This window comes from Lynx rufus, unplaced genomic scaffold (assembly GCF_022079265.1).
Source record: "Lynx rufus isolate CCGP_SWC_20201006 ecotype Redwood Valley unplaced genomic scaffold, mLynRuf1.p SCAF_8, whole genome shotgun sequence".
In the NCBI taxonomy this organism is placed as follows: Eukaryota; Metazoa; Chordata; class Mammalia; order Carnivora; family Felidae; genus Lynx; species Lynx rufus.
This window is the reverse complement of record NW_025814896.1, coordinates 50,375,957-50,402,228: the sequence shown is the minus strand read 5'-3', so window position 1 is coordinate 50,402,228 and position 26,272 is coordinate 50,375,957. Positions and strand designations below refer to the sequence as shown.

The following is a 26,272-nucleotide window of genomic DNA, read 5'->3' as shown; positions in this document are numbered from 1 at the left end:
AACGTTCAGAGTGTTGGTTCTTGTAGCTACAGATGTATGATTTTGCTCACCTGTCATAGCCTCCTTAGTTCCCTGACTTCACAAAATAGGATATGAGGTCAGCATGGGTTTCCACAGAGTGAGACTATTACTGCAAATTAGGAGCTGAAGGAACCTTGGAAGAAGCCAACAGAGCTTTTTTCCTTTCTCAGTACCTCCCCTTTCCTCCTCATGGCTCTTCTAACAGTGTGTTGTTAGACTCACTACTGACTTGGAGACTTGGGATCCCACCTGAGCAGGAGTGGGACTGATCTGGCACCACTGAGACCTTGAGTTGAAGCCTCACTGGGACCCTGGGTGAGAGGGGCCCACAGGGACCTCTCTAGACTCTGGAGCAGTCTGACTCCCACACAACCTTCCTCTGCTGACAGCCTGTACTGCAACCTCCCAGCCCTTGGTTAATATTATTCACAGGAGAAAACTCCTTTTTCAAGAATTGTGTCCAAGAGCTAAATGTAAATTGATTTGAGATGATCAGTTTGAGTAACGGAAAACTGATTTGCTTCAGTCACAGTGTGCTAGGCTTGATTCTCTCCCAACCATATGGGAATAATTTTATGATGTCCTTCCTGGGGTCAGAGAATCACAAACTCAAAAACCTTACCTCGGTCTGAGAATCTGGTGAAGGGACATGTGAAGGCCCCATGAGTTTGCATTTTGCCCCATGAGTACTGGAGCATTATCAGGAATTTCTAGAAGAGGATTTTATGGCTGTATTTGGTTTTTCTTAACTGCAAAAGTAATAAATGATACACATTCATTATAGAAAATGCAAGTAAAAGTAAAAATAAAAGCAGAAGTTTCACCCAGAGATTATCACTCCTGACATTTTTTTTAAATTTTTTTTTTAACGTTTATTTATTTTTGAGACAGAGAGAGACAGAGCATGAACGGGGGAGGGGCAGAGAGAGAGGGAGACACAGAACTGGAAGCAGGCTCCAGGCTCTGAGCCATCAGCCCAGAGCCCGACGCGGGGCTCGAACTCACGGACTGTGAGATCATGACCTGAGTTGAAGTCGGATGCTTAACCGAGTGAGCCACCCAGGCGCCCCATTCCTGACATTTTTTATGTCATTCACTTTTTTTTTCCCATGTACCTAATTATTTACAAAATGGTATTATATCACATATGCTTTTGTGATGGCCACAGAGCATCCTGTTATGTGGGTCTACCATATCTTATTTATCCATTTTCCTTTTGCTGGATATTTCACAAGTTTTTAAAGAGTGGAGTGGTATGGTCAAATAAGTATTTTTTAAAAACTACCCCAAAAGTTTGTGGAGTGTTACATTAGCTAGATTCATCTTACTGTTTTCCCCTAAGTAACAGCTGCCCTTCCTCCATTTCCTTTCCCTCCATTTCTTTCCTTAAAGTTTTGGGATGAGAACGAAAGTCCAGACTGTCTAGAGGGGCTGGAGGACAAGCCCCCAGTGTTCTCTTCTTCTTATTTTTTTTTTTAATTTTTTTTAACAGTTATTCATTTTTGAGGGACAGAGAGAGAGACAGAGCATGAGCAGGGAAGGGGCAGAGAGAGGGAGACACAGAACCTGAAACAGGCTCCAGGCTCTGAGCTGTCAGCACAGAGCCCGACGCGGGGCTCGAACCCACAAACTGCAAGATCCTGACCTGAGCCGAAGTTGGACGCTCAACCGACTGAGCCACCCAGGCATCCCTCAGTGTTCTCTTCTTAATTATTAATGTTGCCAAGCCCTCTACTAAGTACGAGTTTTGCTCATCTTCAGTCTAGAGAGACTTGGTTTGAGAGATCCTGCTAAGTGGTTGTTTTAGTGATAAAACTAAGATTTGGCACTTTTTTCTGCTGATAGAACTGGTTCTTTAAAAAGAGTAAGGCAGAAACTGAGGTGAAAAAAAATGCCTCCTACCTTGTCCTCTGATTGCTTTGGGATTCACTGTCCCCAGGTTTTATGTTGCCTGAGTCCTGCACTAGAGGCTTACTTTTGTGCGCATTTGGTTATCCAAGGCATTTGATGGCTGCTGTGGTGTGGAAGGCGGCTGAAAGGCAGAGGGCATCAGAGAGGTGTACTCCCAGAAAGCATTCGCTAGCTCACTCCAGAGGGTCCAGGGACCTGCTTGCTTCCCTTGTCACCTTCCCCAGCCCTGAGTGGGGCATCCACCACCAGACCCAGGGTAGGGTGGGATTTAAAGCAGGGCCCCTGCCCTTACAAGATCTGCAGCTTAGCTGAGGTTCAGTGACCCCTTCTGTCAAGCAGGAACAATGGAGTATCAGACAGTGTGGCCAAGTGCTGTGGGCTGGAAGGTTCCAAGGAAGAAAGGCCATGTTGCTTGGGAGATGTCCCTGGAGAGACAGGGGTCAGTATGGGCCTAGGCGGTGCCCCTTGGGACCCAACATGACATATTCCTTGTGTACCATGCAGACACCTGGAGCAGGGGTACCGGGAAAGGCTGAGCCTCCTGCGGTCTGAGGTGGAGAGGGAACGTGAGCTGCTCTGGGAGCAGACCTGCAGGCAGACAGCTGTGCTGGAGAAGGACCTGGAGCGTCTGCGGGGCGAGGAGGCCAACCTACGTGGGAAGCTGACTCTGGCGCTGAAGGTAGGTGAGGAGCTGTGTCTCCCTAGGACATCCTGCATGGAAAGACATGAGGTTGCCTGAGGGTCCATCCTCCCACATCCCACATTTTCCTGGTCAGGGACTGAATACCTCCTAGTGACCTTATTACATTTCTGTGGGAGGGAAATGCCTGCGATTTCCAACTAAGGAACATTTGCTGCAGCCACAAAGATAGGACATTTCTCAGCCAAAGCAAGAAGGGTCCTGGCTTTTCCACAAGACGCATTACCCCTTCCTTCTCTCTGGTTGTGGGGGCACCAGGACAGGTTGAGACCTGTGGGGCTCTTACTCTGTGCTCTGGGTCAGGGGGATGATGGTCATGGAGGGTCAGTGGCGGCGGCCAACTTTGCTGCACACCCTGGAAACCAGAGCATCTGTGGGGTCAGCCAAAGACCAAAACCTAAAGCCCACTCTTTGGGAGTCCTGGGTGTGTGGTCTGAAGCAGAGGGAGTTCTCTGGGCTTTGGTGAGTGTCCTGTGATCCACAGCCACCCAGCATTTGATTCCATCCAGTGAGGTGTTCCCTGGTCCATCCTCTGCTCCTGCCTTCCTCTTCTTTTCCTAACTCAGAGCCTGCAGATTCTTTCCACATCTGCCTGGTCTCTGTCTGCCTGGGGGAGAAGCTGGGCCCTTGCCCACACCGTGTCCTTACTGCTCTTCTCCATGATTTTCCATGTCTGTGGGCTCTGCCTTCCTCCCCTGCTGGACATCTGAACTATAAGTGTGTAGTTTCAAATCCGTCATTCAGAAAACAGCTCAGAAAGGATTGCCCCCAGCCTCTTGTGTTACTCATAGTCTTCTTGAGCACTGGGGATGGGAGAAGTAAGAGCAGTGAAGAAAGCGACGAGCACTGGTGAGGGGTTCTGTGGGGTTGGTTCCCCAGCACAGCCTCCTCTCCTGCAAGCAGTGAGCAGCAGACACTTGCATTTGCAGGTTTCTTCCCTGATTGGGAGTGCTGCTGGGAATAAGTTTTTGATGCAGAGGGGAGATAAGCTGCTGACAGCTCTGTCCTCCACTCCCAAAGCCCGGTAAACTGCTGGTTTTTGTCTTGTAGGAAAACAGTCGATTACAGAAGGAGATTATTGAAGTTGTGGAAAAGCTTTCAGAATCAGAGAAGCTGGTCTTGAAATTGCAGAATGACCTGGAATTTGTGTTGAAGGACAAGGCAAGTCCTTTTGCTGATTCTGAGTCTCTGGTTACTGGGTAAAAAGTGTCAGGGACTTGAATCCATAGGTGACTGAATTCTGTTTTTTCTTACTTAAATTCCAGAATGGAGAGAAAAATCAGCAGATTGACCTTCCTTCTGTTTTCTTCCTCTTCATTGCAGTGCAGGGGTACTAATCTTTTAGTGACAGAGCCAGGGCTCGCCAGCACCATGTGTACAGACCCCAGTGATAGGTTCTCAGTGGTGGGGGGCACAGAAGAGAGCTCCATGCCCACCATGAGGCCCTCCATCTGGCCCTGCCCATCACTTTGGGAGAAGGAGGGGAGTGGAGGTGCTGCATGGAGAGGTCCAGGCAGGGGGCATCCCAGGCAGCTGAGGTAGGAATGCACCCCAGACTCCAGTTAAGAGTATGACCACCTTCCATAAATTCAGAGCATCCTTCTGCCTTGAGATATTTTAAATGAAGGGAGGGAGGAGGAGGAGGGATGGAAGGCTGTACCTGGAGATGCTGAGCCTAGTGGGAGGAACATGATGGGGTGACAGCACACATTCTACCTGGTCTGAGATCCTATCATTTTTCTGTGTGGGTCTGACTTTCAGCTGGAGCCACAGACTACAGAGCTCCTGGCCCAGGAGGAGCGGTTTGTAGAGGTCCTAAAGGAGTACGAGCTCAAGTGCCGGGTATGTGCCCCACCTGGCCCCCTTTGCTATCCCAAGCCATCACATTTACTTTGTCTTGCACTGGGACATTGCTTTTGTCTTTGGTGCATGGGGTCTTCATGCATCCCTGCCCTGAACCATCCAGCCCACTTTACAGCAAGGGCAATGGTGCTGGGGAAGGTTCTGAGAGCTTGGCCCTCCAGAGATCTGGTGCCAGAAGGCTGCGCAGCCTTCTCCTGGCCGTGCTTGCTAAGAGTGGGGTGTTAGAGCCCATGAGATGGGTGGATGGTGCAAGTTATCAGGGTCTGACTGGTTCACACCTGGGTGGTAGTGTGTAGGCCTCATACTTCACCCTCCTGCCTGGGAGTGGCCTGTCATTCATAGTGGCCCACATTCCTGACCTCCACATGAAGGATAGTCCAGTATGGGTCAGCAGGAGCATCCGTGTATGAGCAGAGCAAGTGGAGCCTGTGATCTCAGCCTGTGTTCTACTAATGGATCCTCCCAAGTTTCATGTTCTTCAAGGAGAGGTGACCCAACTTGCCTGTGTGGTGCCCATGCTGAGCCCCCCACAGGCTGGCCAAGGCTGATAGACTGGCACCAGTTCTGAAGCCCCCCTCAGTGTTTCCAGGCACCATGCAGGTAGCCAAACCTACCAAGGGCCATCCATTAGTTAGAGACACCGCAGAGCAAGGCATAGGTGGTGAACAATAGGTCAGTGGTGCTGAAACGTATCACACCCCTGTTACACTCTTAAAATGATCCAGGACCCCAACAGATAAAACATTATTGTTTGTTATTAAGGGTCTGTGATCAATTCACTTCTTAATGATCTCCCTCCAAATTAAAGTCAGAATTGACTTTGTTCCTGCTGTACATTGCTTTGGCAACACCAGAGGATAAAGGTGAGCCCATGCTGTTCTGGAGTGTGACGTGACCCACTGTTTCCTGCCCTGTGCTCTTTTCCTCTGCTCCAAACCCCGATGCCAGGGTACCCTCCTGAAATCCTGTGTTTGTCAGCTGCGTCACCCTCCTCCTGAACCCCCTGCTGTCATGTGTTAGGGTCTGTTGTGCAGGTGGGATTGCAGTCACATGTTGTGTTTCCTCCCTCCCTTTAAGCTTGTTGCCTGGACTTAGAGCCTGTAACTAATCATCAGTTAATACGTTACTTTAGTCCACTGAATCTTTCAAACACCCATAAATCCATCTTTCTTTCATGGGACTCTGTTACTAATTTCACTTTTGGTTCTTAAAATTTGACTTCTTGAAACATCAGAAATATTGAACATATTAGTGTTAATCTATTCAGATATTTGCTTTTTCCATTTTTAAAAATATTTTTGATTGTTTCACAGTAACATTTAGAGCATTAAGAAAACTTTTCATTGGAAAATAATTTCTAATACATGAAGTTACAAAAGTGAAAACAGTGGCAGGGACACCTGGATACCTTTTGCCCATATTCACCTGTTGTTTACATTTTACTCCATGTGCTCGTTGCATGTTTGCTCACTTGTGTGCTGTGTATGGATGTGAATATGTATACACAGTTATTTTCTGAACATCTCAGGGTGAGTGCATCACGGGGCCACTCCACCCCTCTACACTCAGTACACATTTCCGAAGAACAGGCTTAGTCCTGCTTCCTTGCAGTGGTGTGCATGTGCACAGAGTTGATTGTTCAGTGTTCAGGAGTTTTGCCAGCTTCTTGCTAAACCTTTGATAGCTTAAAATCAGCTCTTGTGAGAGTTATTTACACCACAGAAATGTGCAAAAGCCAGAAATCTGGGCTTTTCTTCCAGAAGACCCAGCTTCCCATTCCACCTAACTGTGACACACTTATTAACTTCATGATTCCCACAGATACATGGGAATACAACATGCTGGTTGTATTTTAGTTTTGTTAGTTAACCTACAGGATCCATTGTAGGGTCAGATGTTGCCTTTAGTTGTCTGTGTAAGGTCCTTTAGTCTGAAACATTATGTCTTAGGCTGTTTGGGCTGCTACAACAAAAACGTCATAGATGGGGAAATTATAAACCAGAGTTAGTTCCCACAGTTCTGGAGGTGGTGTTACTGAACTCAAGTGGGCCTCCTCCTTTGGTGAGATGCAGACAGAGACTACGCCAGTGGAGCTGCCTCACAAGCTTGCTTTATTTGTAGGAATAGGGAGATAATGGGGAGTAATTAAAACAGCCAAACAAGGGAAAGCAGCAGGCTCCTGTTACTGGGGCTCGGGATCAATATTCAGAGAGGGATTTTCACATTATAATGAGGCTGAGGTAACTGTCCATCACTTTTTTTTTTTAATATAATTTATTGACAAATTGGTTGCCATACAACACCCAGTGCTCATCCCAACAAGTGCCCTCCTCCATGCCCATCACACACTTTCCCCTCTCTCCCACCCCCCATCAACCCTCAGTTTGTTCTCAGTATACAAGAACATGGTTTGCCTCCCACTCTCTGTAACTTTTATTTTCCCTTTCCCCTCCCCCATGGTCTTCTGTTAAGTTTCTCAGAATCCACATAGGAGTGAAAACATGGTATCTGTCTTTCCCTGTATGACTTATTTCATTTAGCATAACACTCTCCAGTTCCATCCATGTTGCTACAAAAGGCCATATTTCATTCTTTCTCATTGCCAAGTAGTATTCCATTGTATATATAAACCACATCTTCTTTATCCATTCGTCAGTTGATGGACATTTAGGCTCTTTCCATAATTTGGCTATTGTTGAAAGTGCTGCTGTCTGCACTCTGGCCTCCTCAAGTTTTGTTTTTTGTTTTTGGTTTTTTGTTTTTTTTTTTCTGATTGATTGATTGACTGATTGTGAGGATGAGCCCAGGAAGGGCAGAGAGGGAGAGACAGAATCCCAACCAGGCTCTACACTGTTAGTGCTGAGCCCGACATGGGGCTTGATCTCATAAACCGTGAGTTCATGACCTGAGCTGAAATCAAGTGGGATACATAACTGACTGGGCCACCCAGGCACCCCAGTGTTTCTTTTTCTAGCAGTTTGTTAATTTGTTTAAAAAATTTTTTTAGAGTTCATTTTGAGAGAGATGGAGACCTCAGGCGCCAGTGGGAGGGAGAGGGGCAGAGAGAGAAGGAGGCAGAGAATTCCAAGCAGGCTCTGTGCTGTCAGCCAGCACAGAGCCCGATGCGGGCTTGAACCCACAAAACTGTGAGATCATGACCTGAGCCGAAAACAAGAGTCAGACACTCAGTCAGTTAAGCATCTGACTTTGGCTCAGGTCATGATTGCACGGTTTGTGAGTTTGAGCCCCGCATGTGGGGCTCTGTGCTGACAGCTTGGAGCCTGGAGCCTGCTTCAGATTCTGTGTCTCCCTCTCTCTCTCTCTCAAAAATAAGCATTAAAAAAATAAAAAATAAAATAAAGTAAAATAAAATAAAATAAAAGGTGAGATTGACAGCTAGGCAGAAGCCTCTAGGAATTTAGTTCCTAAAAGGTAAGACAGGCAGAAGCATCTACTAGAAATTCCCTTAGCTCGGAGTCAGGCTTGTGGTTTGGTATTGGGTGAGAGCTCTCTTCCTGGTACAGATGGAAAGGCTGCCTCCAAGGGATTTCTCTGGGATCTCGAACAACAGGGCACTAATCCCTCATGACCCCAGGGTTCTAGTAGACCTCATGATCCTATCACCTCCCAAAGTCCCGGCCTCCAAAACCATCACCTTGGGTGTTAAATCCTAACAGTCTCCAGCACATTCCCACAGCCTTTTCTTTGTCTCTGACATGGATATTTTTATTTTTTATTTTATTTATTTATTTTTTTTTTAAATTTTTTTTAACGTTTATTTATTTTTGAGACAGAGCATGAACAGGGGAGGTGCAGAGAGAGAGGGAGACAAAGAATCTGAAACAGGCTCCAGGCTCTGAGCTGTCAGCACAGAGCCCGACACGGGGCTCGAACTCACGGACCGTGAGATCATGACCTGAGCCGAAGTCAGACGCTTAACTGACCAAGCCACCCAGGCGCCCCAGACATGGATATTTTTAAAGAGAGATTTTTAAACATTCTTATTTCGTGTTGTTCTGATATTTCTTTTGTATTAAATTAGGATTATGTGTTCTCAGCCAGACAGCATAGGTGATGTTAAGGTGTTGCCTAATTTCCCCATTGTATAGTTACTGGTTTTTTTTCTCCCATGCAACTAATAAGCAATCAGTAGGGAGACACTTAAAAATGACATAAACATCCTGTTCTTCATCAAAATTTTCCCTGGATTTAATATCCAATTGGATAGTATCCAGTCTTTACCATGATGGCTGCAAAATAATGATTTCCCAAGCCCAGCACCCATTCTGCATCTATCAGTTGGCCCTTGGTGTTCTCCTATAAGCCATAGGCGTCCTGTTCCTCTGTTCTTTGCTACTGGAGGGTCACTGCCTCTGGCTAATGGTGTTTTATTTTTATTTACTTTTAATTTTTTATGTTTTATTTTATATTAGAGAGACAGAGAGCACGAGCAGGAGAAGGGCAGGGAGATGGAGACAGAATTCAAAGCAGGCTCCAAGCTGTCAGCACAGAGCCTGATGCGGGGCTCGAACTCATGAGCAGTGAGATCATAACCTGAGCCAAAGTTGGGACACTTAACCAACTAAGCCACCCAGGAGCCCCCCTGGCTAATGGTGTTTTTAGAGTCAGTCTCCAGAGGTAGAGGCAACTTTCAACCTTCCCCGTGGTGTGTCACCCAACCTTTCCAAAGTCACTGCTCTGCGTTTCCCTGTACTTTGTAACCAGGATATTTGTTAGCAGTGAGACTGTGCTTTCCCTTGTTGCCAAATCCTCTCCCCATTTAACTGTCATTTTAGCTTTTTGTTATGTCTTTCTCAATCTTAATTTCGTTGGCGAGGCTGCCTTTGATTAAAGGGGAGTGTGAATGTTAATCAGTGTTCTCTGTGATTTCATGTTTCTGCTGTTGCTTTGGGTGGACACTATAATGGAGGAGTGTGTCCTTGGTCAGACACCCCAAATGCAGATTTTCCCTTCCCTCATTTCCACACTGTTACAGATGGAATGCTTGTGTTTCCTCAAATTCTTATGTTGTAGCTTGTGCTCCCAGTGTGACAATGTTAGGAGGTAGGGCCTTTGGGGACGATTAGGTCATAAGGGTGGGGCCCAGTGAAAGGTATTAGTGATTTGTATAAGGGACCCCAGAGAACTCCCCCATCTGTTCCACCATGGGACAGGAAAAGACCACCAACTACCAACAAGGAAGCCCTCACCAGACACTATATCTGTCAGCACCTTGATCATGGACTTCTAGTCTCAGAACTATGAGAACTAAATTTCTGTTACTTATGAACCCTGTCTGTGGAAATTTGTTATAGAAGCCCGAATGGATTGAGACACACAACAACCCCTAACAGATGTCCCCACCATTGCCCATCTTAGGTGGTTCTTTATCTGCCCCCCTCCTTCCCTCACTTATATATATGCATACTCAGGCCCAGCCTGTAGTCCTAGCCAACCTGCTGGCACCATCTTCCTTTCTGGCACTTTCCAGTGCTGCTGTTGAAATCCCACCCTCCCCTTGGACCCTTCATGCTGCCATATCAGGGCAATGGCCTTGTTGCCTTTCCTGGCTGGTGCAATAACGCCCTATAACTGTCTTTGGCACCCATAGGCACACCCAGTAAATGTGAGTCCATGTGAAAATAAACAGGCACCTGGTTCCCCAGCCCCACCAGACACCCACTGTATAGAGCTGAAGCCCATGGCTGGTGCCTAGGATGGCACATGTCACCCTCATCAGTTAGAACTGAGCACATTCCCTGCTCTGTCTTGAGAGCAAAGAAGTCTATGGCTAGCATAGCACCTAAGAGAACCTGTTTTCTGGTACTGCTGAATTTATGGGATGTGTGTATATTCTCAGAATACTCAATACAAGGTACACATGTAATTTTAAGTTTTTCTGTAGGCATACTGAAACATATAAAAAGAAATAATTTTAGTAACATTTAATCCATTATATCCACACAATTATCGTTTCAACATATAATCAATATAAGCAATTTTTAAAGTTTATTTATTTTGACAGAGACAGAGCACAAGTGGGGGGAGGGGCAGAGAGAGGGGGAGAGGAGAGAATCCCAAGCAGGCTCCACAGTCAGTGCAGAGCAAGATGTGGAGCTTGAACTCATGAAACTGTGATATCATGACCTGAGCCAAAATCAAGAGTTGGACACTTAACCGACAGAGCCACCTAGGTGCCCCAATATAAGCAAATTTTTAATGAGATATTTTACATCCTGTTTTTGGAATCCAGTCTTTGAAATTCCGTGTAGATTTTAGGCTACAGCCATGTTGGTTCAGACTGACCATACCTGAGCTGCTTGGTGGCCTGTGTGGTGAGCACTGCCATCTTAGATATGCCAAAGCTAGAGCAGCAGTGATCACAGGCTGTGTCAGCAACCAGGCTGTGTACATGCTCTGCTCTGCAGACTTGCCCCAAAGCTCTAACTTGCTAGCCCTGCCCTTTTCCCCCCAGAGTTGCTCTTTCCGTCGGGAAACTCTTATATTTGCCCAGGAGCTTCTGAATGAGGTACAGTGACCCTTTGTGAAGGGTCTTACAGCATCTATGCAGAGCCTGTCCCTTCTCCTGCTGCCTAGAATTGCCAATAAGAGGATTCTTCTCCAGGGGAGATGCAGTTACAGACCAGGCGATGGCCGATAAGACCAGTTTTATGAAGATTAGGTTTATTCAGTGAGAGCTGCTTGGAGAGGAAACTCAAATAGCATTCAAAAACCAGAGAGGAACAAAACTAAAAGGCAACCAACAGAATGGGAAAAGATATTTGCAAATGACATATCGGACAAAGGGCTAGTATCCAAAATCTATAAAGAACACACCAAACTCCGTACCCAAAAAACGAATAATCCAGTGAAGAAATGGGCAGAAAACATGAATAGACACTTCTCTAAAGAAGACATCCAGATGGCCAACAGGCACATGAAAAGATGCTCAACGTTGCTCCTCCTCAGGGAAATACAAATCAAAACCACACTCAGATACTACCTCACACCAGTCAGAGTGGCTAAAATGAACAAATCAGGAGACTACAGATGCTCGTGAGGATATGGAGAAGCAGGAACCCTCTTGCACTGTTGGTGGGAATGCAAACTGGTGCAGCCGCTCTGGAAAACAGTGTGGAGGTTCCTCAAAAAATTAAAACTAGATCTACCCTATGACTCAGCAATAGCACTGCTAGGAATTACCCAAGAGATACAGGAGTGCTGATGCATAGGGGCACTTGTACCCCAGTGTTTATAGCAGCACTCTCAACAATAGCCAAATTATGGAAAGAGCCTAAATGTCCATCAACTGATGAATGGATAAAGAAGTTGTGGTGTATATACACAATGGAATACTACATGGCAATGAGAAAGAATGAAATATGGCCTTTTGTAGCAACATGGATGGAACTGGAGAGTGTTATGCTAAATGAAATAAGTCATACAGGGAAAGACAGATACCATGTTTTCACTCCTATGTGGATTCTGAGAAACTTAACAGAAGACCATGGGGGAGGGGAAGGGAAAAAAAAAAGAGAGGTTAGAGAGGGAGGGAGCCAAAACATAAGTGACTCTTAAAAACTGAGAACAAACTGAGGGTTGATGGGGGGTGGGAGGTAGGGGAGGGTGGGTGATGGGTATTGAGGAGGGCACCTGTTGGGATGAGCACTGGGTGTTGTATGGAAACCAATTTGACAATAAATTTCATATTAAAAAAATAAAATAAAAATAAAATAAAACAAAAATTAAATTAAATTAAATTAAAATTTTTAAAAAAAGACAAGACAGAGAGGGATGTGTGGAGCCTTGTGAGAGGTATGCCATGGGCTGGGCCCTCAATCCTCTCCATGTGGCCTTGGCTGCACTTTTGGGAGTGTCCCAAAAGAAGAAGATGGCTGAAAGCTGCATCCTTGGAAGACACAGCATCACTTGTGCTATCCTCCAGGTTAGTCAGTCACAGGCCCACTGGGGTTCCAGGGAAGGAGGACTTAGATCCAGAGTCATGAGTGGATGTGCAGCTGTGGGACCACATGCAGCTGTGGGACCATCTAGGAAGGCAGCTATAAACTCTACCCTTTCTAGCCCTTTAAAAGTCAGATGACAGGGTGTGCTTGTTGAGATGTGTTTCATTCAAGTGTGGACAAAATTATGCTGGTTATAAATGAGACCTTTCCTCTGAAGCTTTCATGACCCCTCCTCCTCAAATCCCCTCACATCCACCTATGTGCATGCTCACCCACCATCCTTTCTGTTTGACACAGTCATTTTTCTTTGTGGCCCTTGGTCTGAAACACATGGTATTCTCTTTTCTCAGTAGCTGTAGAAAGAACCCTTGGAAATTCAACAACAGGAAAGGAAAGAATCCCAGGACACATCCCAGACAGTGCTGTCTCACACCCACGTCACAACATCATTATGGTCTTAAACCACTAGAGTTTCAAATATTAATGGTTCTCTGTATTTTCTACATTCCTCCTCAATTTCCACTTCAGTCTTTTTTTTTTTTTCTTAGCCCCTCCCGTGTATCCCGTGGTTGAAAGTGGTGCAGAGCATAAGAAAGTCAGGAAGTGGCCCTGAAAGTGGTGCAGAGCATAAGAAAGTCAGGAAGAGCTTTCGTTAGGCTCACCTGTCATTAGGAAGCTAGAATACAGTTTACGTGTTGTGTGCTGGAAGTCAGGGCCTGACACCTGGCTGCTCCCTGGGCGGGCCAGCTCCATACTGCTGTGCTCCTCACCACTCCTCAGGTGGCCATATTGGCTGCAGGGGGTGTCTGGCTCTGCTCTGTAGGACCTGCAGGACCACAACGACGAGCTGCAAACTGCACTGGAAGGCCTGCGGGCACAGCTGCCTCCGAGTTGGCGTGGCCGTCCCCATGCACAGCCAGAGGAACGGCTGCTCTCTGGACATGGCCCAACAGGTAGGAGCCCAGTCCTGGGAGGTAAGGGATTGTGTGCTCCTGCTGTGGGAGAGCAGGGGCTGGTGGCAATGGATATCTGTCTGCCCCCACTGCATGAGCTGCCCCCTGATCCAGGGGCACTCTATAGGAGGGGGGGCCAGCTCCACAGCATGTCAGGCTTCCAGAGGGTCATGAGCCCCTTTGGACCAGCACATTTGGGAGAATGGCCTATAACCCAAGGCCAGGGACAATATCCAGAGGCTCAAGGGAAGAAGAGGGTGAAGGTTTTACCATTTAGGTAGAGATGGTGAAGTTATGATGACCTTGTAGTGACCTCAGGACAGGCATGACCTAGTAAGCCCCTTGGGTCGTGGGGAGGATCCATAGAAATGTCCCAGGGTGATCGTTCAGCATGGTTGGACACAGTCATTTAGGGAAGGGAAGGGAGGAGAGGAGAGGCTGGGGGTCATACAGAGCATGAGGTCTGGTCTTAGGTCTGTAACAGCTCTCAGGGAAAGTGCTAGATTGTGTGAAATGCATCAGGGACTTCCGATATTCACAGAGGCCTCACATGGACCATGGCAGAATAGGGCTGATGTTTACTGCCTGGAATGTGTGGAAAGGGTCAAGGTGGGGTGGGGCCTTGGTACCTTGGTACCCATGCACAGAGCTGATGCTGAAGGTGTCACTTGAAAAAGATCAAGTCTTCCTGCTCCCCAACTCTTCAGCCTGTGAGGTTTGGGACAAGCTCCAAACACCAGGAGACCTCAGTGCCCTGTGTTTAACTTGTTGCCTCCTACTAGAGACCAGAATGGGTGGGGTGGGGGTTCAGATGCCCCAGCTGTCCCTGAGGTTTCCGTGGTTCCTCTGGAGGACAGGGTGGGTTTGGCTGGTTGCCGCCTTTCCTTACAGTTGTGTGCAGTCGGCAGCATGCAAGTTCACATGTTGCCCATGGCTCCATGCATGCTGCTGCTGGTGGGAGTACACAAGGGGACCGCAAGGACTTCCCTACCTCTGGCCACTTGGCTGCCTCCACTGACTGTGTATCAAGGCAGAGTCAGCCCCTCAGAGAGCATCTTGTTCTCATCTGCAATCCTGAGAGCACTCAGAGCTACCATATTGTCCTAAAGCTGTTTACTTCATAAAACAGAAAAAAAAGTTTGTACCTAAGAGAGCCAACATGGGACCCTCCAAGGGGAACTGAGTGGGGCTTTCTGTGCATGTGGGTCCAGCTTCCTCGCCCCTTTAGGCCTTCTTTAGTGGAGTCTAATGGCTCCAAGTCCATGACTTGTAGTCTACAGCCCTCAGCTGGGAGGTGTTGGGGTATGGCCAGCACACTGGACATTATCACATCCTCAGGTAAGTGTTACATGTGGCTAGGTGGGCAGCCTGACCACAAGGAGGAACTTGTCCCTGGAAAGGAGCCCGGGATACACAGAGCATGGAACCTTTGTCAAGAGCCACCAACTTGTAACCCAGGGAGCAGCAGAGCTAGTGTCCTGTACCTTGGGTGGCCCTTGTCCAGAAGACCTTGGGTTGTGGCACTGAAAGGCAGCCTCTGGCTTTATGTCATCACTGATCTGCCCACCAAAGCCCTTTCTCTTTCCCTTTGCCCCCCCCCCACCCCCCGCATCTGATCACAGTTTCCATCAGTCCCTTCAAAGGGGGGGGTATCTGTCTGCTGCCACAGGGGAGTCTTGGGGGGAAGGGCTGTGTGGATCACGGTAGCTGTCCCATTAGTGCTTCCAGCTGGAGCCACTCCAGCCTGGTGTTCCTTCACCCAGGCCTGCTCAGCCAAAACCATGTGGCAGCTCTAGCTGTCAAGGGAGAGGCTGCTTTCTTTCCTAAGGTGCTTGTCCTGACTTCTCTCAACCACATAGTTCTCAGTCACTTGTTTTCATGGAAAATAGTTAAGGGGTGTGTCATTTCCCTTCACTTTCCCAGCCCCAGACTGACCCAACACAGATGAAACCTGAGCAGTAGCCAAAACTCACATTCTGAGTCAACTCTTTGGTGTGCCTCTCAACACACACAGCATTGGGAATGCCTAGTACCCCAGGGGGTGCTGGTGGTGCTTGTGGTTCTATGGGTGCCTCACAAAATGAGCTGCAAGGACATCTGACATTGTTGGTCTGTGAGAAAAGTCATCTGGAACAAGCAGTCGCTTATGTCCTCTTTCCTGTGATCTGTCAGAAGCTTTGCTCCATGAGTATTTACCATGCCTAATGTATTTGTTGAAAGTCCATATTATTATCATATAAAAGTAAGTAACATAGAGTCTCCAAGAAAACGGAGGAGCTAAGATAAAAAGATTGAAGAAATAGGCTCATAATGCCTCATCATAAAGCATTGACTGCTCCAGAAGTTAGTCTGTGCCTTGTCTGTCTTCCCAGTTCCTCAGGGTACCTGGCATCATCCGGGAACAGAATTCAGGGGGTAGTAAAAGTACCATGTATGCCATCTTTTAGGGAATCCAAGGGCCTGATGGTTCGTGCAGGGAGCTTCCTGGTTATATCTTTGAGGAACGAGTGTTAGGTCAAAGAGACCTGATTTCTGAAGAGCTCCTACTTTGAGAGCTCAAGATAACATTGCTTGTGGAAACCTTTGAGGGTCAGCTGTCTCCACCAGCACTGCGTTCCTTTTGCAGAAGGTGCCCATGGAAGGTTGTGCTTGGTGGGGGGCATGGTGGAGGAAGGCTGGGCTGAATACTCAGTGCTGTCCAGATGTCAGATTGGAAGGCTAGGAATAGACCCATGGCATCCTTGGCAGGTCATAAATGGAAATGTCTTCTCGTTTGCAGGCATCACTTCATTTGTGGGTGATTGCATTCCAGTGAGTTTAGAAACCGAGATAATGATGGAGCAGGTGAAGGAACACTACCAAGACCTCAAGATCCAGCTGGAGACCAAGGTCAGGGGGAGTGAGGATGGCCACAGGGACACAGAGAGGCTTCCTGCTGCATGCTAGAAAGCTTCGCTTGGCAGTGCACGTTTCCGCATGCACACGTGTGCCCTAGACTCTGGGCCCCATAGTAAGCCTGCTACGGGGGACAAAAGATTATGGGGAAACGTTTTAAAATAAAATGTACATTCTGCCTCACACCCTCTTTGGAAGTAGGCAAGAGATAAGGAAAGACCAATTAAGGGAGGGAATGAGGTTATGTGTACCCGAATTCACAAGGGTTGCACAAGGCCAGAGCTCCCTGCTCACTCTGCTGAAGGGGAAGAACACCTCCTGGCTGTATTCTAAGCAGAAACAACCCTGGGATTGCCCCTTGTGGGGTACTCTGTGACCTTGTGGCCAGGACCCTGGCTGAGTCTGTCTTCTTAGATAAACTTCTCTCCTGCTCCGTTAGCAGATTGTAGTGGGTTAAGGGACAGGATCCATGACTTGTTTTCATGATTTGTTGTCAGAGTTAAGAGTAGCAGCAAGGTGGGATTACATGTCTTGCGCTTGTGCCCTGGGCTCCCTGGATGCATTTGCTGGAAACTCCTGCCTCAAGGATGTTCAGAGTCACCTGCTGGTCTCATGAAGGTTCCCCAGTTCTCTCAGTTGTTTCACTCTCTGCCCTCCTTGGAGGCCTGACCAAGCACCTGGTCTGGTATGGTCCCAGCCTCTGTTCCCCACCTGCTGGACCTGCCCCCTGGGGCCCTTGTGAAGGTTATGCAAGACAACAGAAGCCCACAGCCACACTGCACCCTGGGGGAGGCTTGACTGTCGTTAGCATAGCTGTTACCCTCACAAGCCTGTGCACTTTGTCGGGTCTCGGCCACTAGTTCTTTGGATGTTGTGCCTGGAAGTCCGTTATTTCTGTTTCACATTGTAAGGTAAGTCATTCTCAGGACCTCTTTATCTTTGCTGCTCACGTTTCTCTTCTCAGGTAAATTCCTATGAAAGGGAAATGGAGGTGATGAGAAGGGACTTTGCAAAGGAGAGGGAGGAAATGCAGCAGGCCTTCAGGCTTGAGGTCCGTGTGTTGGAGTGCAGGAGGGCCGACCTGGAGGTGCTGCTCATGAAGTCTCAGGAGCTCATCCGAGGCCTGCAGGACCAGCTCCAGCAGGCTTCCCACAGCCCCTTGACAGAGAGGGCAGTGTTGGGACAGTGCTGTGCACAGGCGCTATCTGGCCCAGCCCAGCGGCTGGCCCAGGAACAGGACCCACTGAAGCAGGAGCAGCGCCAGAGGCATCGGAAGGAGCTTCAGCGAGTCAGGTTGGGTGCCGTGTCCTTTCAGGATCTCACATCTAGGGTTTCTTGCCAAGAACCCAAATTTGAAATTGCATTAGGCAAACTGCTCAGAATCACAGTGCCTGCTAACGGGGTGCTTTTTCTCAGGGCAGGTGGGTGAACATTGAAAGAATAGGATCATAAGGATTGTTCCTTTGCATTAAAAATGTGTTAACTAGAGTAGAGTAGTTAAAATTCCTTGTAGAATTCTGCCTTAGACTCGCTGATAGCAAAGGTTCTTAAATGTTCTTCATTTAATATCTCATTCTAATTTTCCAGGATGTTGTATTATATAACACATGAGGAGATGGATAAAAGGTATAAAAGCCCTAAAACCATGGGAAAGACGAGTAATTTGGGTTAGTGAGGTTCTTGAAAAGGTCAAAATATATGAGCAAAGAGGAGGAAAGTTTTATTTGGAAAACGAATATGGCATTTTGTATCCAACGGTATCATAGTTATGTGAAAAATACCCATATGTCCATATGGGTCTGACTTAATAGAGTGAATGACTAGTTATTTCAGCCATGGTGCTGGTTAGTCAGCCCCTCTGTGACTTGTGGGGAGTCTTGGACCTGCCCAGCTCAGGCGGGGATGACCACGCCCATACGTTGACCCAGGGCTGATCTGACTACTCACAGTGGAGGGGCCCACCGTACTTCCGCTCCTCATGGAGAGGCTGTGTAGGGCTCAGTGGAGTTCCAGTGGTGGAGCTGAGTACACATGGCATCAGTCACCCCCTGATTGCAGGATGTTTGCCACCTGTATATGGAAACGCGCCCTCCAGTCTGGGTGGGGTACACTTTCCCCTTCTTTGGCTTGATGATTGGGGGTAGCTCAAATACATGAGATGTGCTGTGAAAGACCAGACTGCCCTCCAAGTCTGTGGGTGTTCCCTCCTCCTTGCACTCCAGATGACACAGTGGAGGGGCCCCAGGCCCTTAAGGCCTGACAGGAACTGTCCCTCTCCTAGAGGACCATAAAGGTCATTTTTAAGCCATGTACTTCTTCTGAGCTTTAAGTTATTTTCTCTTAAACCCCAGAGCTGTGTGATAAGGGTCTTGACCCAAGTCCTTCTAGACCCCACCAGCAACAGGGGGGGTCGGTGCAGGGTAGCCCCTCCCACCATCCTGCGCTGTCCATCTGGAGGACCTTCTTGCTCATGGCCCCTCCTCAGGCTGGAGCTGGAGCCACATACAACCATATGTCCTGTCCTCAGGCTAGCACCGGCCAGGAGCAGAGAACACGCCCTTAGTGCCCCCGCCTCAGCTGGGACCCCATTCTCCTGGGGCTGTCCTGGTTCCAGCAACTTACCAAATCTTCAAGGGTAGTTTTGACTGTGGGCAAGATTCACATGGCTCACTAAAGCTTTAGACCACTAAAGTTCTATCCTTAGAACTTCCTGTGATAGGGGACACATCCAGTGTCTGCTCTGTCCATGATGGCAGCTATGAGCCACATATGGTTACTGAGTCCTGGACATGTGGCCTGCATGACTCAGGTACTGAATTTTATCCTATTTAATTATAATCAACTTACACTAAAAGTCATCTGTGTGAGTGGCTTCATGTCAGCTTCTATATGTAGAACCCAACCCCACTGAAGAGATCCTCCAATAGACCCTCTAAGGAGGGTCCCAGGGCATGGATGGAGCTCTGGGGTGCATGGGAGATGAAGGGACAGAACAGGTCAGGCAAAGAGGAGGTTTGCAGTCAGGACAAGAAGAGCCTTTGAGGAGGCCTTTCCAACCCTGGGGGGAAGGGCTGGGCCTGGAGCTACACCCACAGTGCCTGTGATGTGCTCTGTTTCTGTAGGAAAGAGGCAGAAGTTGAGTTGAACCACAAGCTCTCAAGGACGGAAGCCTTACAGCAGACTGCCCACTGTAAGGACTTAGCGCTGCAGCCTCAGCAGGAGAAGGAAGAGCAGAAACACCTGCTGCAAGTCCATGAGGTGATAGAGCAGCATGATCTGGAGAAGGAGCGGAGGGAGGGCAAAGGGAAGGAGATCCTCCCACTCTGTGGAAGGCAGCAGCTAAAGCTGCAGGAGCTGACAGGTGAGGAGCAGATGCAATGTTGCAGGTCCTCTGCCCTGGAGAAGGAAAGACTGGAGCTTGCCCGTAGGAAGCAAATGGGAAAGCTTATGCAGGAAGAAGACATGCTGCAGGCCTGCTTGAAGGATGGGCCAGCAGTGGCAGGTGGTGACCAAGAAGGTATGGGTGGCCCCATGCCCCTCTGTGCAGGCAGGAGGGAGCAGTCACTGGTGTGGCAGGAACCTGGTGCTGGGCATGGCCATGGGCAAGCCAGGCACAGGGATGTGCCAGGCCGGTACTTGTGCCATATGGACCCCAGGCAGAGCCCAGCCCTAGACCCTGCCTTGGCCTGCAGAGGGTCCTTGGAGAACCTTGGCCTCAGAGAGGATGGTCAGGGTGTACTTGACCCTGAGGAGGTAGCTTCTGCCCCCCCAGGGAGGTGGTTACAGGTGCATCAACGTGGAGTGGACAAGAAAGCAGTCCTAGAGGAGCTGGTACCTCCTGCCATTGGCCCATCTGGTCTGAATCAGCCTGAAGCCCAGGAGCTGCTCTGGAAAACAGAGGGAGATGCCTCACCAGCTCAGCCCCCAACATCAGGCAGAGGAGAGACTGAGAGGCAGCCAGCCATTCTTGAGCGAGCTGGGAACCTGAGTGGGGGGCTAGCCCCCATGGGGAGCCAAGGGCAGGCCTTGGAGGAACAGGCCTGGTGTGGGAACAGCACCCTGGAGCAAGGGCTGCAGCACAGCAGTGACAAGGCCAAGGAGGGCACCTTGTTCTCCCATCTGCACCTTGCTGACCCCCAGGGAGCCAGGCAGGAACAGCTTGAGGTCCTGCGGGAGGAAGAGGCCAACATGGCTCTGGAGCAAGAGAAGGATGGCATGAAAACCAAACTGCTACAGCTGGAGTATGTCGTTTGGGCTCTTGAGAAAGAAGCAGATGCAAGAGAGAACAACAGGTTTGGTTTCTAAACATTCTTAGAATGCCTAGCTACACCTTCTAACCTCTACCACTGCCCCCCCCCCCCATGGGTTTCATGACAGCTGCTGATGGGGGTTATGTAACTCTTGTGCCTGTGCAGCGGTCATAAGCCCATCCCTGACCCTGGGCATCCCACAGGTCACCAGATAACCAACGAGTGGGCGGGGGCAGAGCTGGGTCATTCTGGGCAGCTAAGCTGACTGGTGTCCCCTGGTCTTCCTTAGGAAGTTCTTGCTGATCTCGCAAAGACAAAGACAGACTGTGTTTAGAGCCCCACTTCAATTCTGGGTCACCTGAGCCCTCTTCCTGCTGACTTTGAGCAGGACCTACTACTTTGCCCCACCAGCACATGTGCCAGGCACTGTCCTTGAACTGCAAGTTCCTGTGCTTTCTAAGTAGAGCAACAGAGGAGGCCAGCAGCCATCCAGGCAGCCCTGGCACCTTCTGGGAGGCTGGGGTGGGGCGTGAGTGCTCAGGGGGTTTCAAGATGCTGCTGCAGTTGATTCCTCTCCAGGGGAAGCCTCAAGGTGGGATGGTGTCCTGGAGATGTTGGTCTGTGGGCAAAGTGCAGAGAGCACCCGTGTGTGCATCCAGGCCCTCCTCCTTCCCAGGATCCCCTGGGGGACTCAGGCTGACACATGTTCTTTCTCAGAAGCCTAGAATTCTAGAAACTAAGCTTTTCCAGATGCGGCAGCACATGGTCTTAGATGCTTTTCTGGCTCCTTAGGAGACTGATGGCTGCCCTGGGAGAGGTTTTAGGTACTTGCATGCCAGGCACAGCCACGTGATATGGTCAGTGCTCTGTGTGAAGTGTCATTTAGTCCCATTAACCCCTACACAGCACACCTGTGAGGGGTCCACTTCCTGTGGAAATGGAGGCTCTGTCAAGTATTGTGTCACTTGTCCAAGTAGGTGACTTGGGTCTGTCTTGGAATGTGGTCACAGGTGTGTGGTGAGACCTGCATTCCAGCTCAGGCACCAGCTTCTGGGTCTGGGTGACTATGGTGGGGTAGCTTCCTTGGAAAAAAAAAAAAGGAGAGTTGGGATTTATGTTAAACCAAACAGAATAAATGTCAGTGCACCACCCAGCTGACAAACAATTATGAGCATAGCTATAAGTCCCTAGGCACCATTGCTAAGCCTCCTCTCTCCTCTCAGAGATAGCTGTCCTGAAGGGGCTGTTTATCAGTTTATAGACATTGCTTGATGTGCAGCCTCTTAGGTGGGTGTCTCTGAGCCATGTAGCACCTTGTTTGTGGTGGCCTGACTTCTAAATTTCCTTATCCATCAAGTTGCCATGGTGCCATGTCTCCAGTAGGCCACAGAGCACAAAATGAGTGTAGAACATGCACTTACTATCCCAACTTCTCCATAGCAAGCCCCCCACAGGGGCTGGTCTCCGGCCCTATGGACACACTGTGGGGGCCTGTTCTGTGCATGAGTCCATGGTAGGCTCCAGGCACACCCAGGGCCTTGGGCACAGAAGCAGCCAAGAGCCTTGAATCTCACTGTGCCGTTCCTCTCGGACACCTCCCCATGGACAGATGCGTGTGCCCACACCTGTGCTGTCCAGATTCCCCAGCCCAGTGCCAAGTGGTCTGCTGCTCACTGGCCTGAGTCAGAAGGCTTCCCTTGTCCTCTCTCTGCTCTTCCTGGTCTGCACTCCCCACCTGTTGACCCTATAACTATAGTCACAGCTGTAGTCTCAGCAGGGTCTTTTGACAGTGTTTATGGGGCATCTTCTGTGTGGCAGTGCAGCTAGGGATTGCAGCAAAGAGCAGAACAGATGTTTACAGCTTTCAGCCCATGAGGGAGGCACCATGCTTCCTGCATGTCCAAGTGTCAGGAAGAAATGTGTTACCATGTTTCAAGGATGAGGAAACTTAGAGGCCATGCTGCTGAAACCATGTACATTTTCCAGGGACATGTGCACATATGCTGAAAGCCTAGGTGAATGTATAGAAATGACCAACCAAAATTCAAGCTGATAGTTTTCTGGGAGGTGGGGGGTCAGGTCTGGGAAGGCAGGGGAGGCGCTGGGGCAGAAGCAGGCTTGGCCCAGGTTAGAAGGCTTTGGGGAACGAGAAGATAACTGTGCAGAGGGGGGAATGTAGATGGGAGCCAGCTCTCGTGGGCAGGGGAAGGGTTTTCAGGGGGCAGGCTGCTGGGGCTCTGAGCCAGGCAGATGTGGAAAGGTGCTCTCAGGTAGCCAGGAAGACTGAGAAGAGCATATTGCAGGGACTGTGGGGTGGGTATAAAGGCAATGCGGAGGCCGGCAGAGGGCAGGGGGAGGTGGATATTACAGCTGTCCAGGCAAGAGGTGACAGTGGCTGGGGACCAGAGTGATGGCATCAGAGGTGTAGGAAGTTGGCTGGCAGGGGTGTGGAGGCCAAGTTGATCAGTTATAGGAGGATGGGATATACACAAGGTGTTGGAAATGGGTCACAGAGCAATCAGAGGACTCCCCAGAAATGCCACTGACCAAGAAGTGGGGAGGGCAGGATTCAGTTACACATGAGGAGCCTGTGGTGTCTTTCGCAGAGTGTGGTGGGTGAATTGAGGAAGGATCCCACAGAGGAAGGGGAAACCAAGGGGCTGCATTTTTAGGGGAAGAATCCTGGAAGGAGAGAGGAACACCTGTCTCTGAAGCCCTTGAGAGGCTGGTTCACACAAAACCAGCCTGAAGGAATCTACCAGGCTCAGCAACATGCATGTGCTTGCTGAGCTCATTGGCATCCCTCCAACCCCAATGCTGGGTCCCCAGTCCCAGCTCCTGCTCTGTGAGGGGAGGTCTGGCCCCAACACCAGCCAGGAGACCCTTGGCCACAACTCCCAGTGTATTGGCCTTGTGGCCACTTGTAAGTAAACACGTGCGACCACCTTCCAAACCCACAGCAGTTGTAGGCTCACAGGTTGGGCAGAACTCAGACTTACAGGATCTTGAAGGCCATGGTGAAGATTTGGGCCTTTATCATAAAAGAAAGCAAAGTGCAGAGAGATACACGACCAGATTTGGATTGTGAAAGAATTTCTGCCAGTATTTTAGGGAATAGCAGGAGTAACCTGAATATCCACAGGGTTAAATTTATCCACAGTCACCTCTCCTATTGCTATTTTGCTCTACACACACACAAATCTACACATACCCTTTTAAAATATTTTCTGTACTCCTGTATCCCTTGGGTAGATTCCTAGCAGCGCTATTGCTGGGTCATAGGGTAGGTCTATTTTTAATTTTCTGAGGAACCTCCACACTGCTTTCCAGAGCAGCACTCTCAACAATAGCCAAATTATGGAAAGAGCCTAAATGTCCATCAACTGATGAATGGATAAAGAAATTGTGGTTTATATACACAATGGAATACTACGTGGCAGTGAGAAAAAATGAAATATGGCCTTTTGTAGCAACGTGGATGGAACTGGAGAGTGTGATGCTAAGTGAAATAAGCCATACAGAGAAAGACAGATACCATATGGTTTCACTCTTATGTGGATCCTGAGAAACTTAACAGGAACCCATGGGGGAGGGGAAGGAAAAAAAAAAAAAAAAAAAAAAAAGGACGTTAGAGTGGGAGAGAGCCAAAGCATAAGAGACTGTTAAAAACTGAGAACAAACTGAGGGTTGATGGGGGGTGGGAGGGAGGGGCGGGTGGGTGATGGGTATTGAGGAGGGCACCTTTTGGGATGAGCACTGGGTGTTGTATGGAAACCAATTTGTCAATAAACTTCATATAAAAAAAATTTTTCTGAATCATTGGAGATAATTGCAGACATTATGACTCTTTACTGCTAAATGTTTCAACATGTTGTTCTGTAAGAACAAGGACATTCTCCTGCATATCCACAGGATCATTATCACATATGGGAAATTTAGCATGAATATGCTGCTATTTTTAATTTGCACTCTACATCCAGATTTCACCAGTTGTTTTGGTATGTTCTTTCTAGATTGTTCACTCACCCTATATCTAATCAAGGATCAGGCCATGCATTTAGTTAATCATATCTCTTTAATATCCTTTTTTAAAAAGTTTACTTACTGAGAGAGAGCGAGAGCGCGAGAGAGAGAGAGAGAGAGAGAGAGAGCGAGCGTGCATGCTCGAGCATGGGGCTTGATCCCATGAACTGTGAGATCATGACCTGAGCCGAAATCAAGAATTGGTTGCTCAACTGACTGAGCCACCCAAGTGCCCCATATCCTTTAATCTAAGAGTGTATCCATCTTTTTTTATTAATTTTTTTGTCAGTGGATGTTGACTTTTTTTTTATCATGGTAAAATATACCTAATGTAAAATCAACCATTTTAATTGCTTTTAAGTATATAATTTGGTGGCATCATGTGTACACAATGTGCAGTCATCACCACTGACTACTTCCAAAACTTTTTCATCATTCCAAACAGAAACCCTGTACCTATTAATAATTATTGCTAGTATTTTATGAGGATTTTAGCATCAATATTGGTAAAGGCTATTGGTCTCTAGTTTTCCTGTACTGTCTTTATCTGGCTTTGATATCATAGTAATGCTGGCCCTGTGGAATGAATTAGGAAGTGTCCCCTCCTCCTCAAATTTTGGAAGAGTTTGAGAAGTATTAGCATTTTCTTCTTTAAATGTGTGGTAGAACTCACCAGGGAATCCTGGTAGCTCCTGGGCATTTCTTTGTTACAAGTCGTTTGATTAACTAACTCAATCTCCTAACTAGTCATAGGTCCAATTAGATTTTTTATTTCTTCATGAGTCAGTTTTGGCATATTGTGTGTTTCTAGGAATTTGGACATTGATGTTTTTGAAAAATCAAGACCAGGTGTTTTGCAGAATTCCTCCATTTGGATGCCTGATTTTCCCCTTGGTTAGATTCCTTCTTATATCTCATGCCTTCTTTATAGGATCTTTTTCTTTCTAATGTGTAGTCTTTAGAAGTTCCCTTAGTGAAACTCTGTTGGAGTAAATTCCCTCAGTTTCTGTTTATCTGAAAATGTCTCAAAATTTCCCTCTTTTTTGAAAGATAGTGTTCCTAGGAACACAAATCTAGATTTAAGGGCTGTTCTCTGCCCTTTGAACATATTCAGTATCTTCAAGATTCCACTGTTGACATTAAGTAGTCTACTCTGTTTAGTTATTGCTGTATATGTGTATTAATTTTCTATGGCTGCTGTAACAAATTACCACAAAGTTAGTGGCTTAAAACAACACAATTTATTATTTTATAGTTTTGGAGCTTAGAAGGAAATGGGTATGACTGGACCAAAATTAAGATGTTGGCAGGGTTGCCTTCCTGTAGTTATAGAAGATAATTGCTCTTCTTGCCTTTTCTAGCTTCTGTGGGCTGTTTGCATTCCTTGTTTTTGGCCCCCTTCCATCTCTAAAGACAGTGATGACTGGTCAGGTCTGCCTTACATCACATCATTCTGATACCCACTATCCTGCCCCTTCCCTCCACGTTTAAGGACCCTGTGATTACATTGGGCCCATCTGGAGGATTCAAGATTTATAGCTGTAGCTCATTCATATGGTTCATTGCTGTGGAGTGTTATGTGAATATACTACAGTTTACTCATTCACTTGTTGATAGGCAATTTGAGTAGTGTTTAGTTTAGGTTTTGGTCATCACAAATAGTACTGCTAAGAAAGTTCTTGTCCATGTCTT

The 26,272-nt window shown here is 47.9% G+C and overlaps 1 protein-coding gene across 1 annotated transcript in view; it reads left to right on the top strand.

The window, feature by feature from the left end:
• NINL (ninein like) overlaps positions 1–26,272 on the top strand; it is a 175,163-nt gene that overhangs the window by 110,287 nt on the left and 38,604 nt on the right. The window contains exons 12-19 of the mRNA XM_047068429.1: positions 2,437–2,611; positions 3,683–3,793; positions 4,394–4,474; positions 13,283–13,412; positions 16,192–16,301; positions 17,272–17,600; positions 17,895–17,933; positions 19,430–20,599. Of these exons, the coding sequence (XP_046924385.1) occupies positions 2,437–2,611; positions 3,683–3,793; positions 4,394–4,474; positions 13,283–13,412; positions 16,192–16,301; positions 17,272–17,600; positions 17,895–17,933; positions 19,430–20,599 (2,145 nt within the window). The remainder of the gene's footprint in view (positions 1–2,436; positions 2,612–3,682; positions 3,794–4,393; positions 4,475–13,282; positions 13,413–16,191; positions 16,302–17,271; positions 17,601–17,894; positions 17,934–19,429; positions 20,600–26,272) is intronic.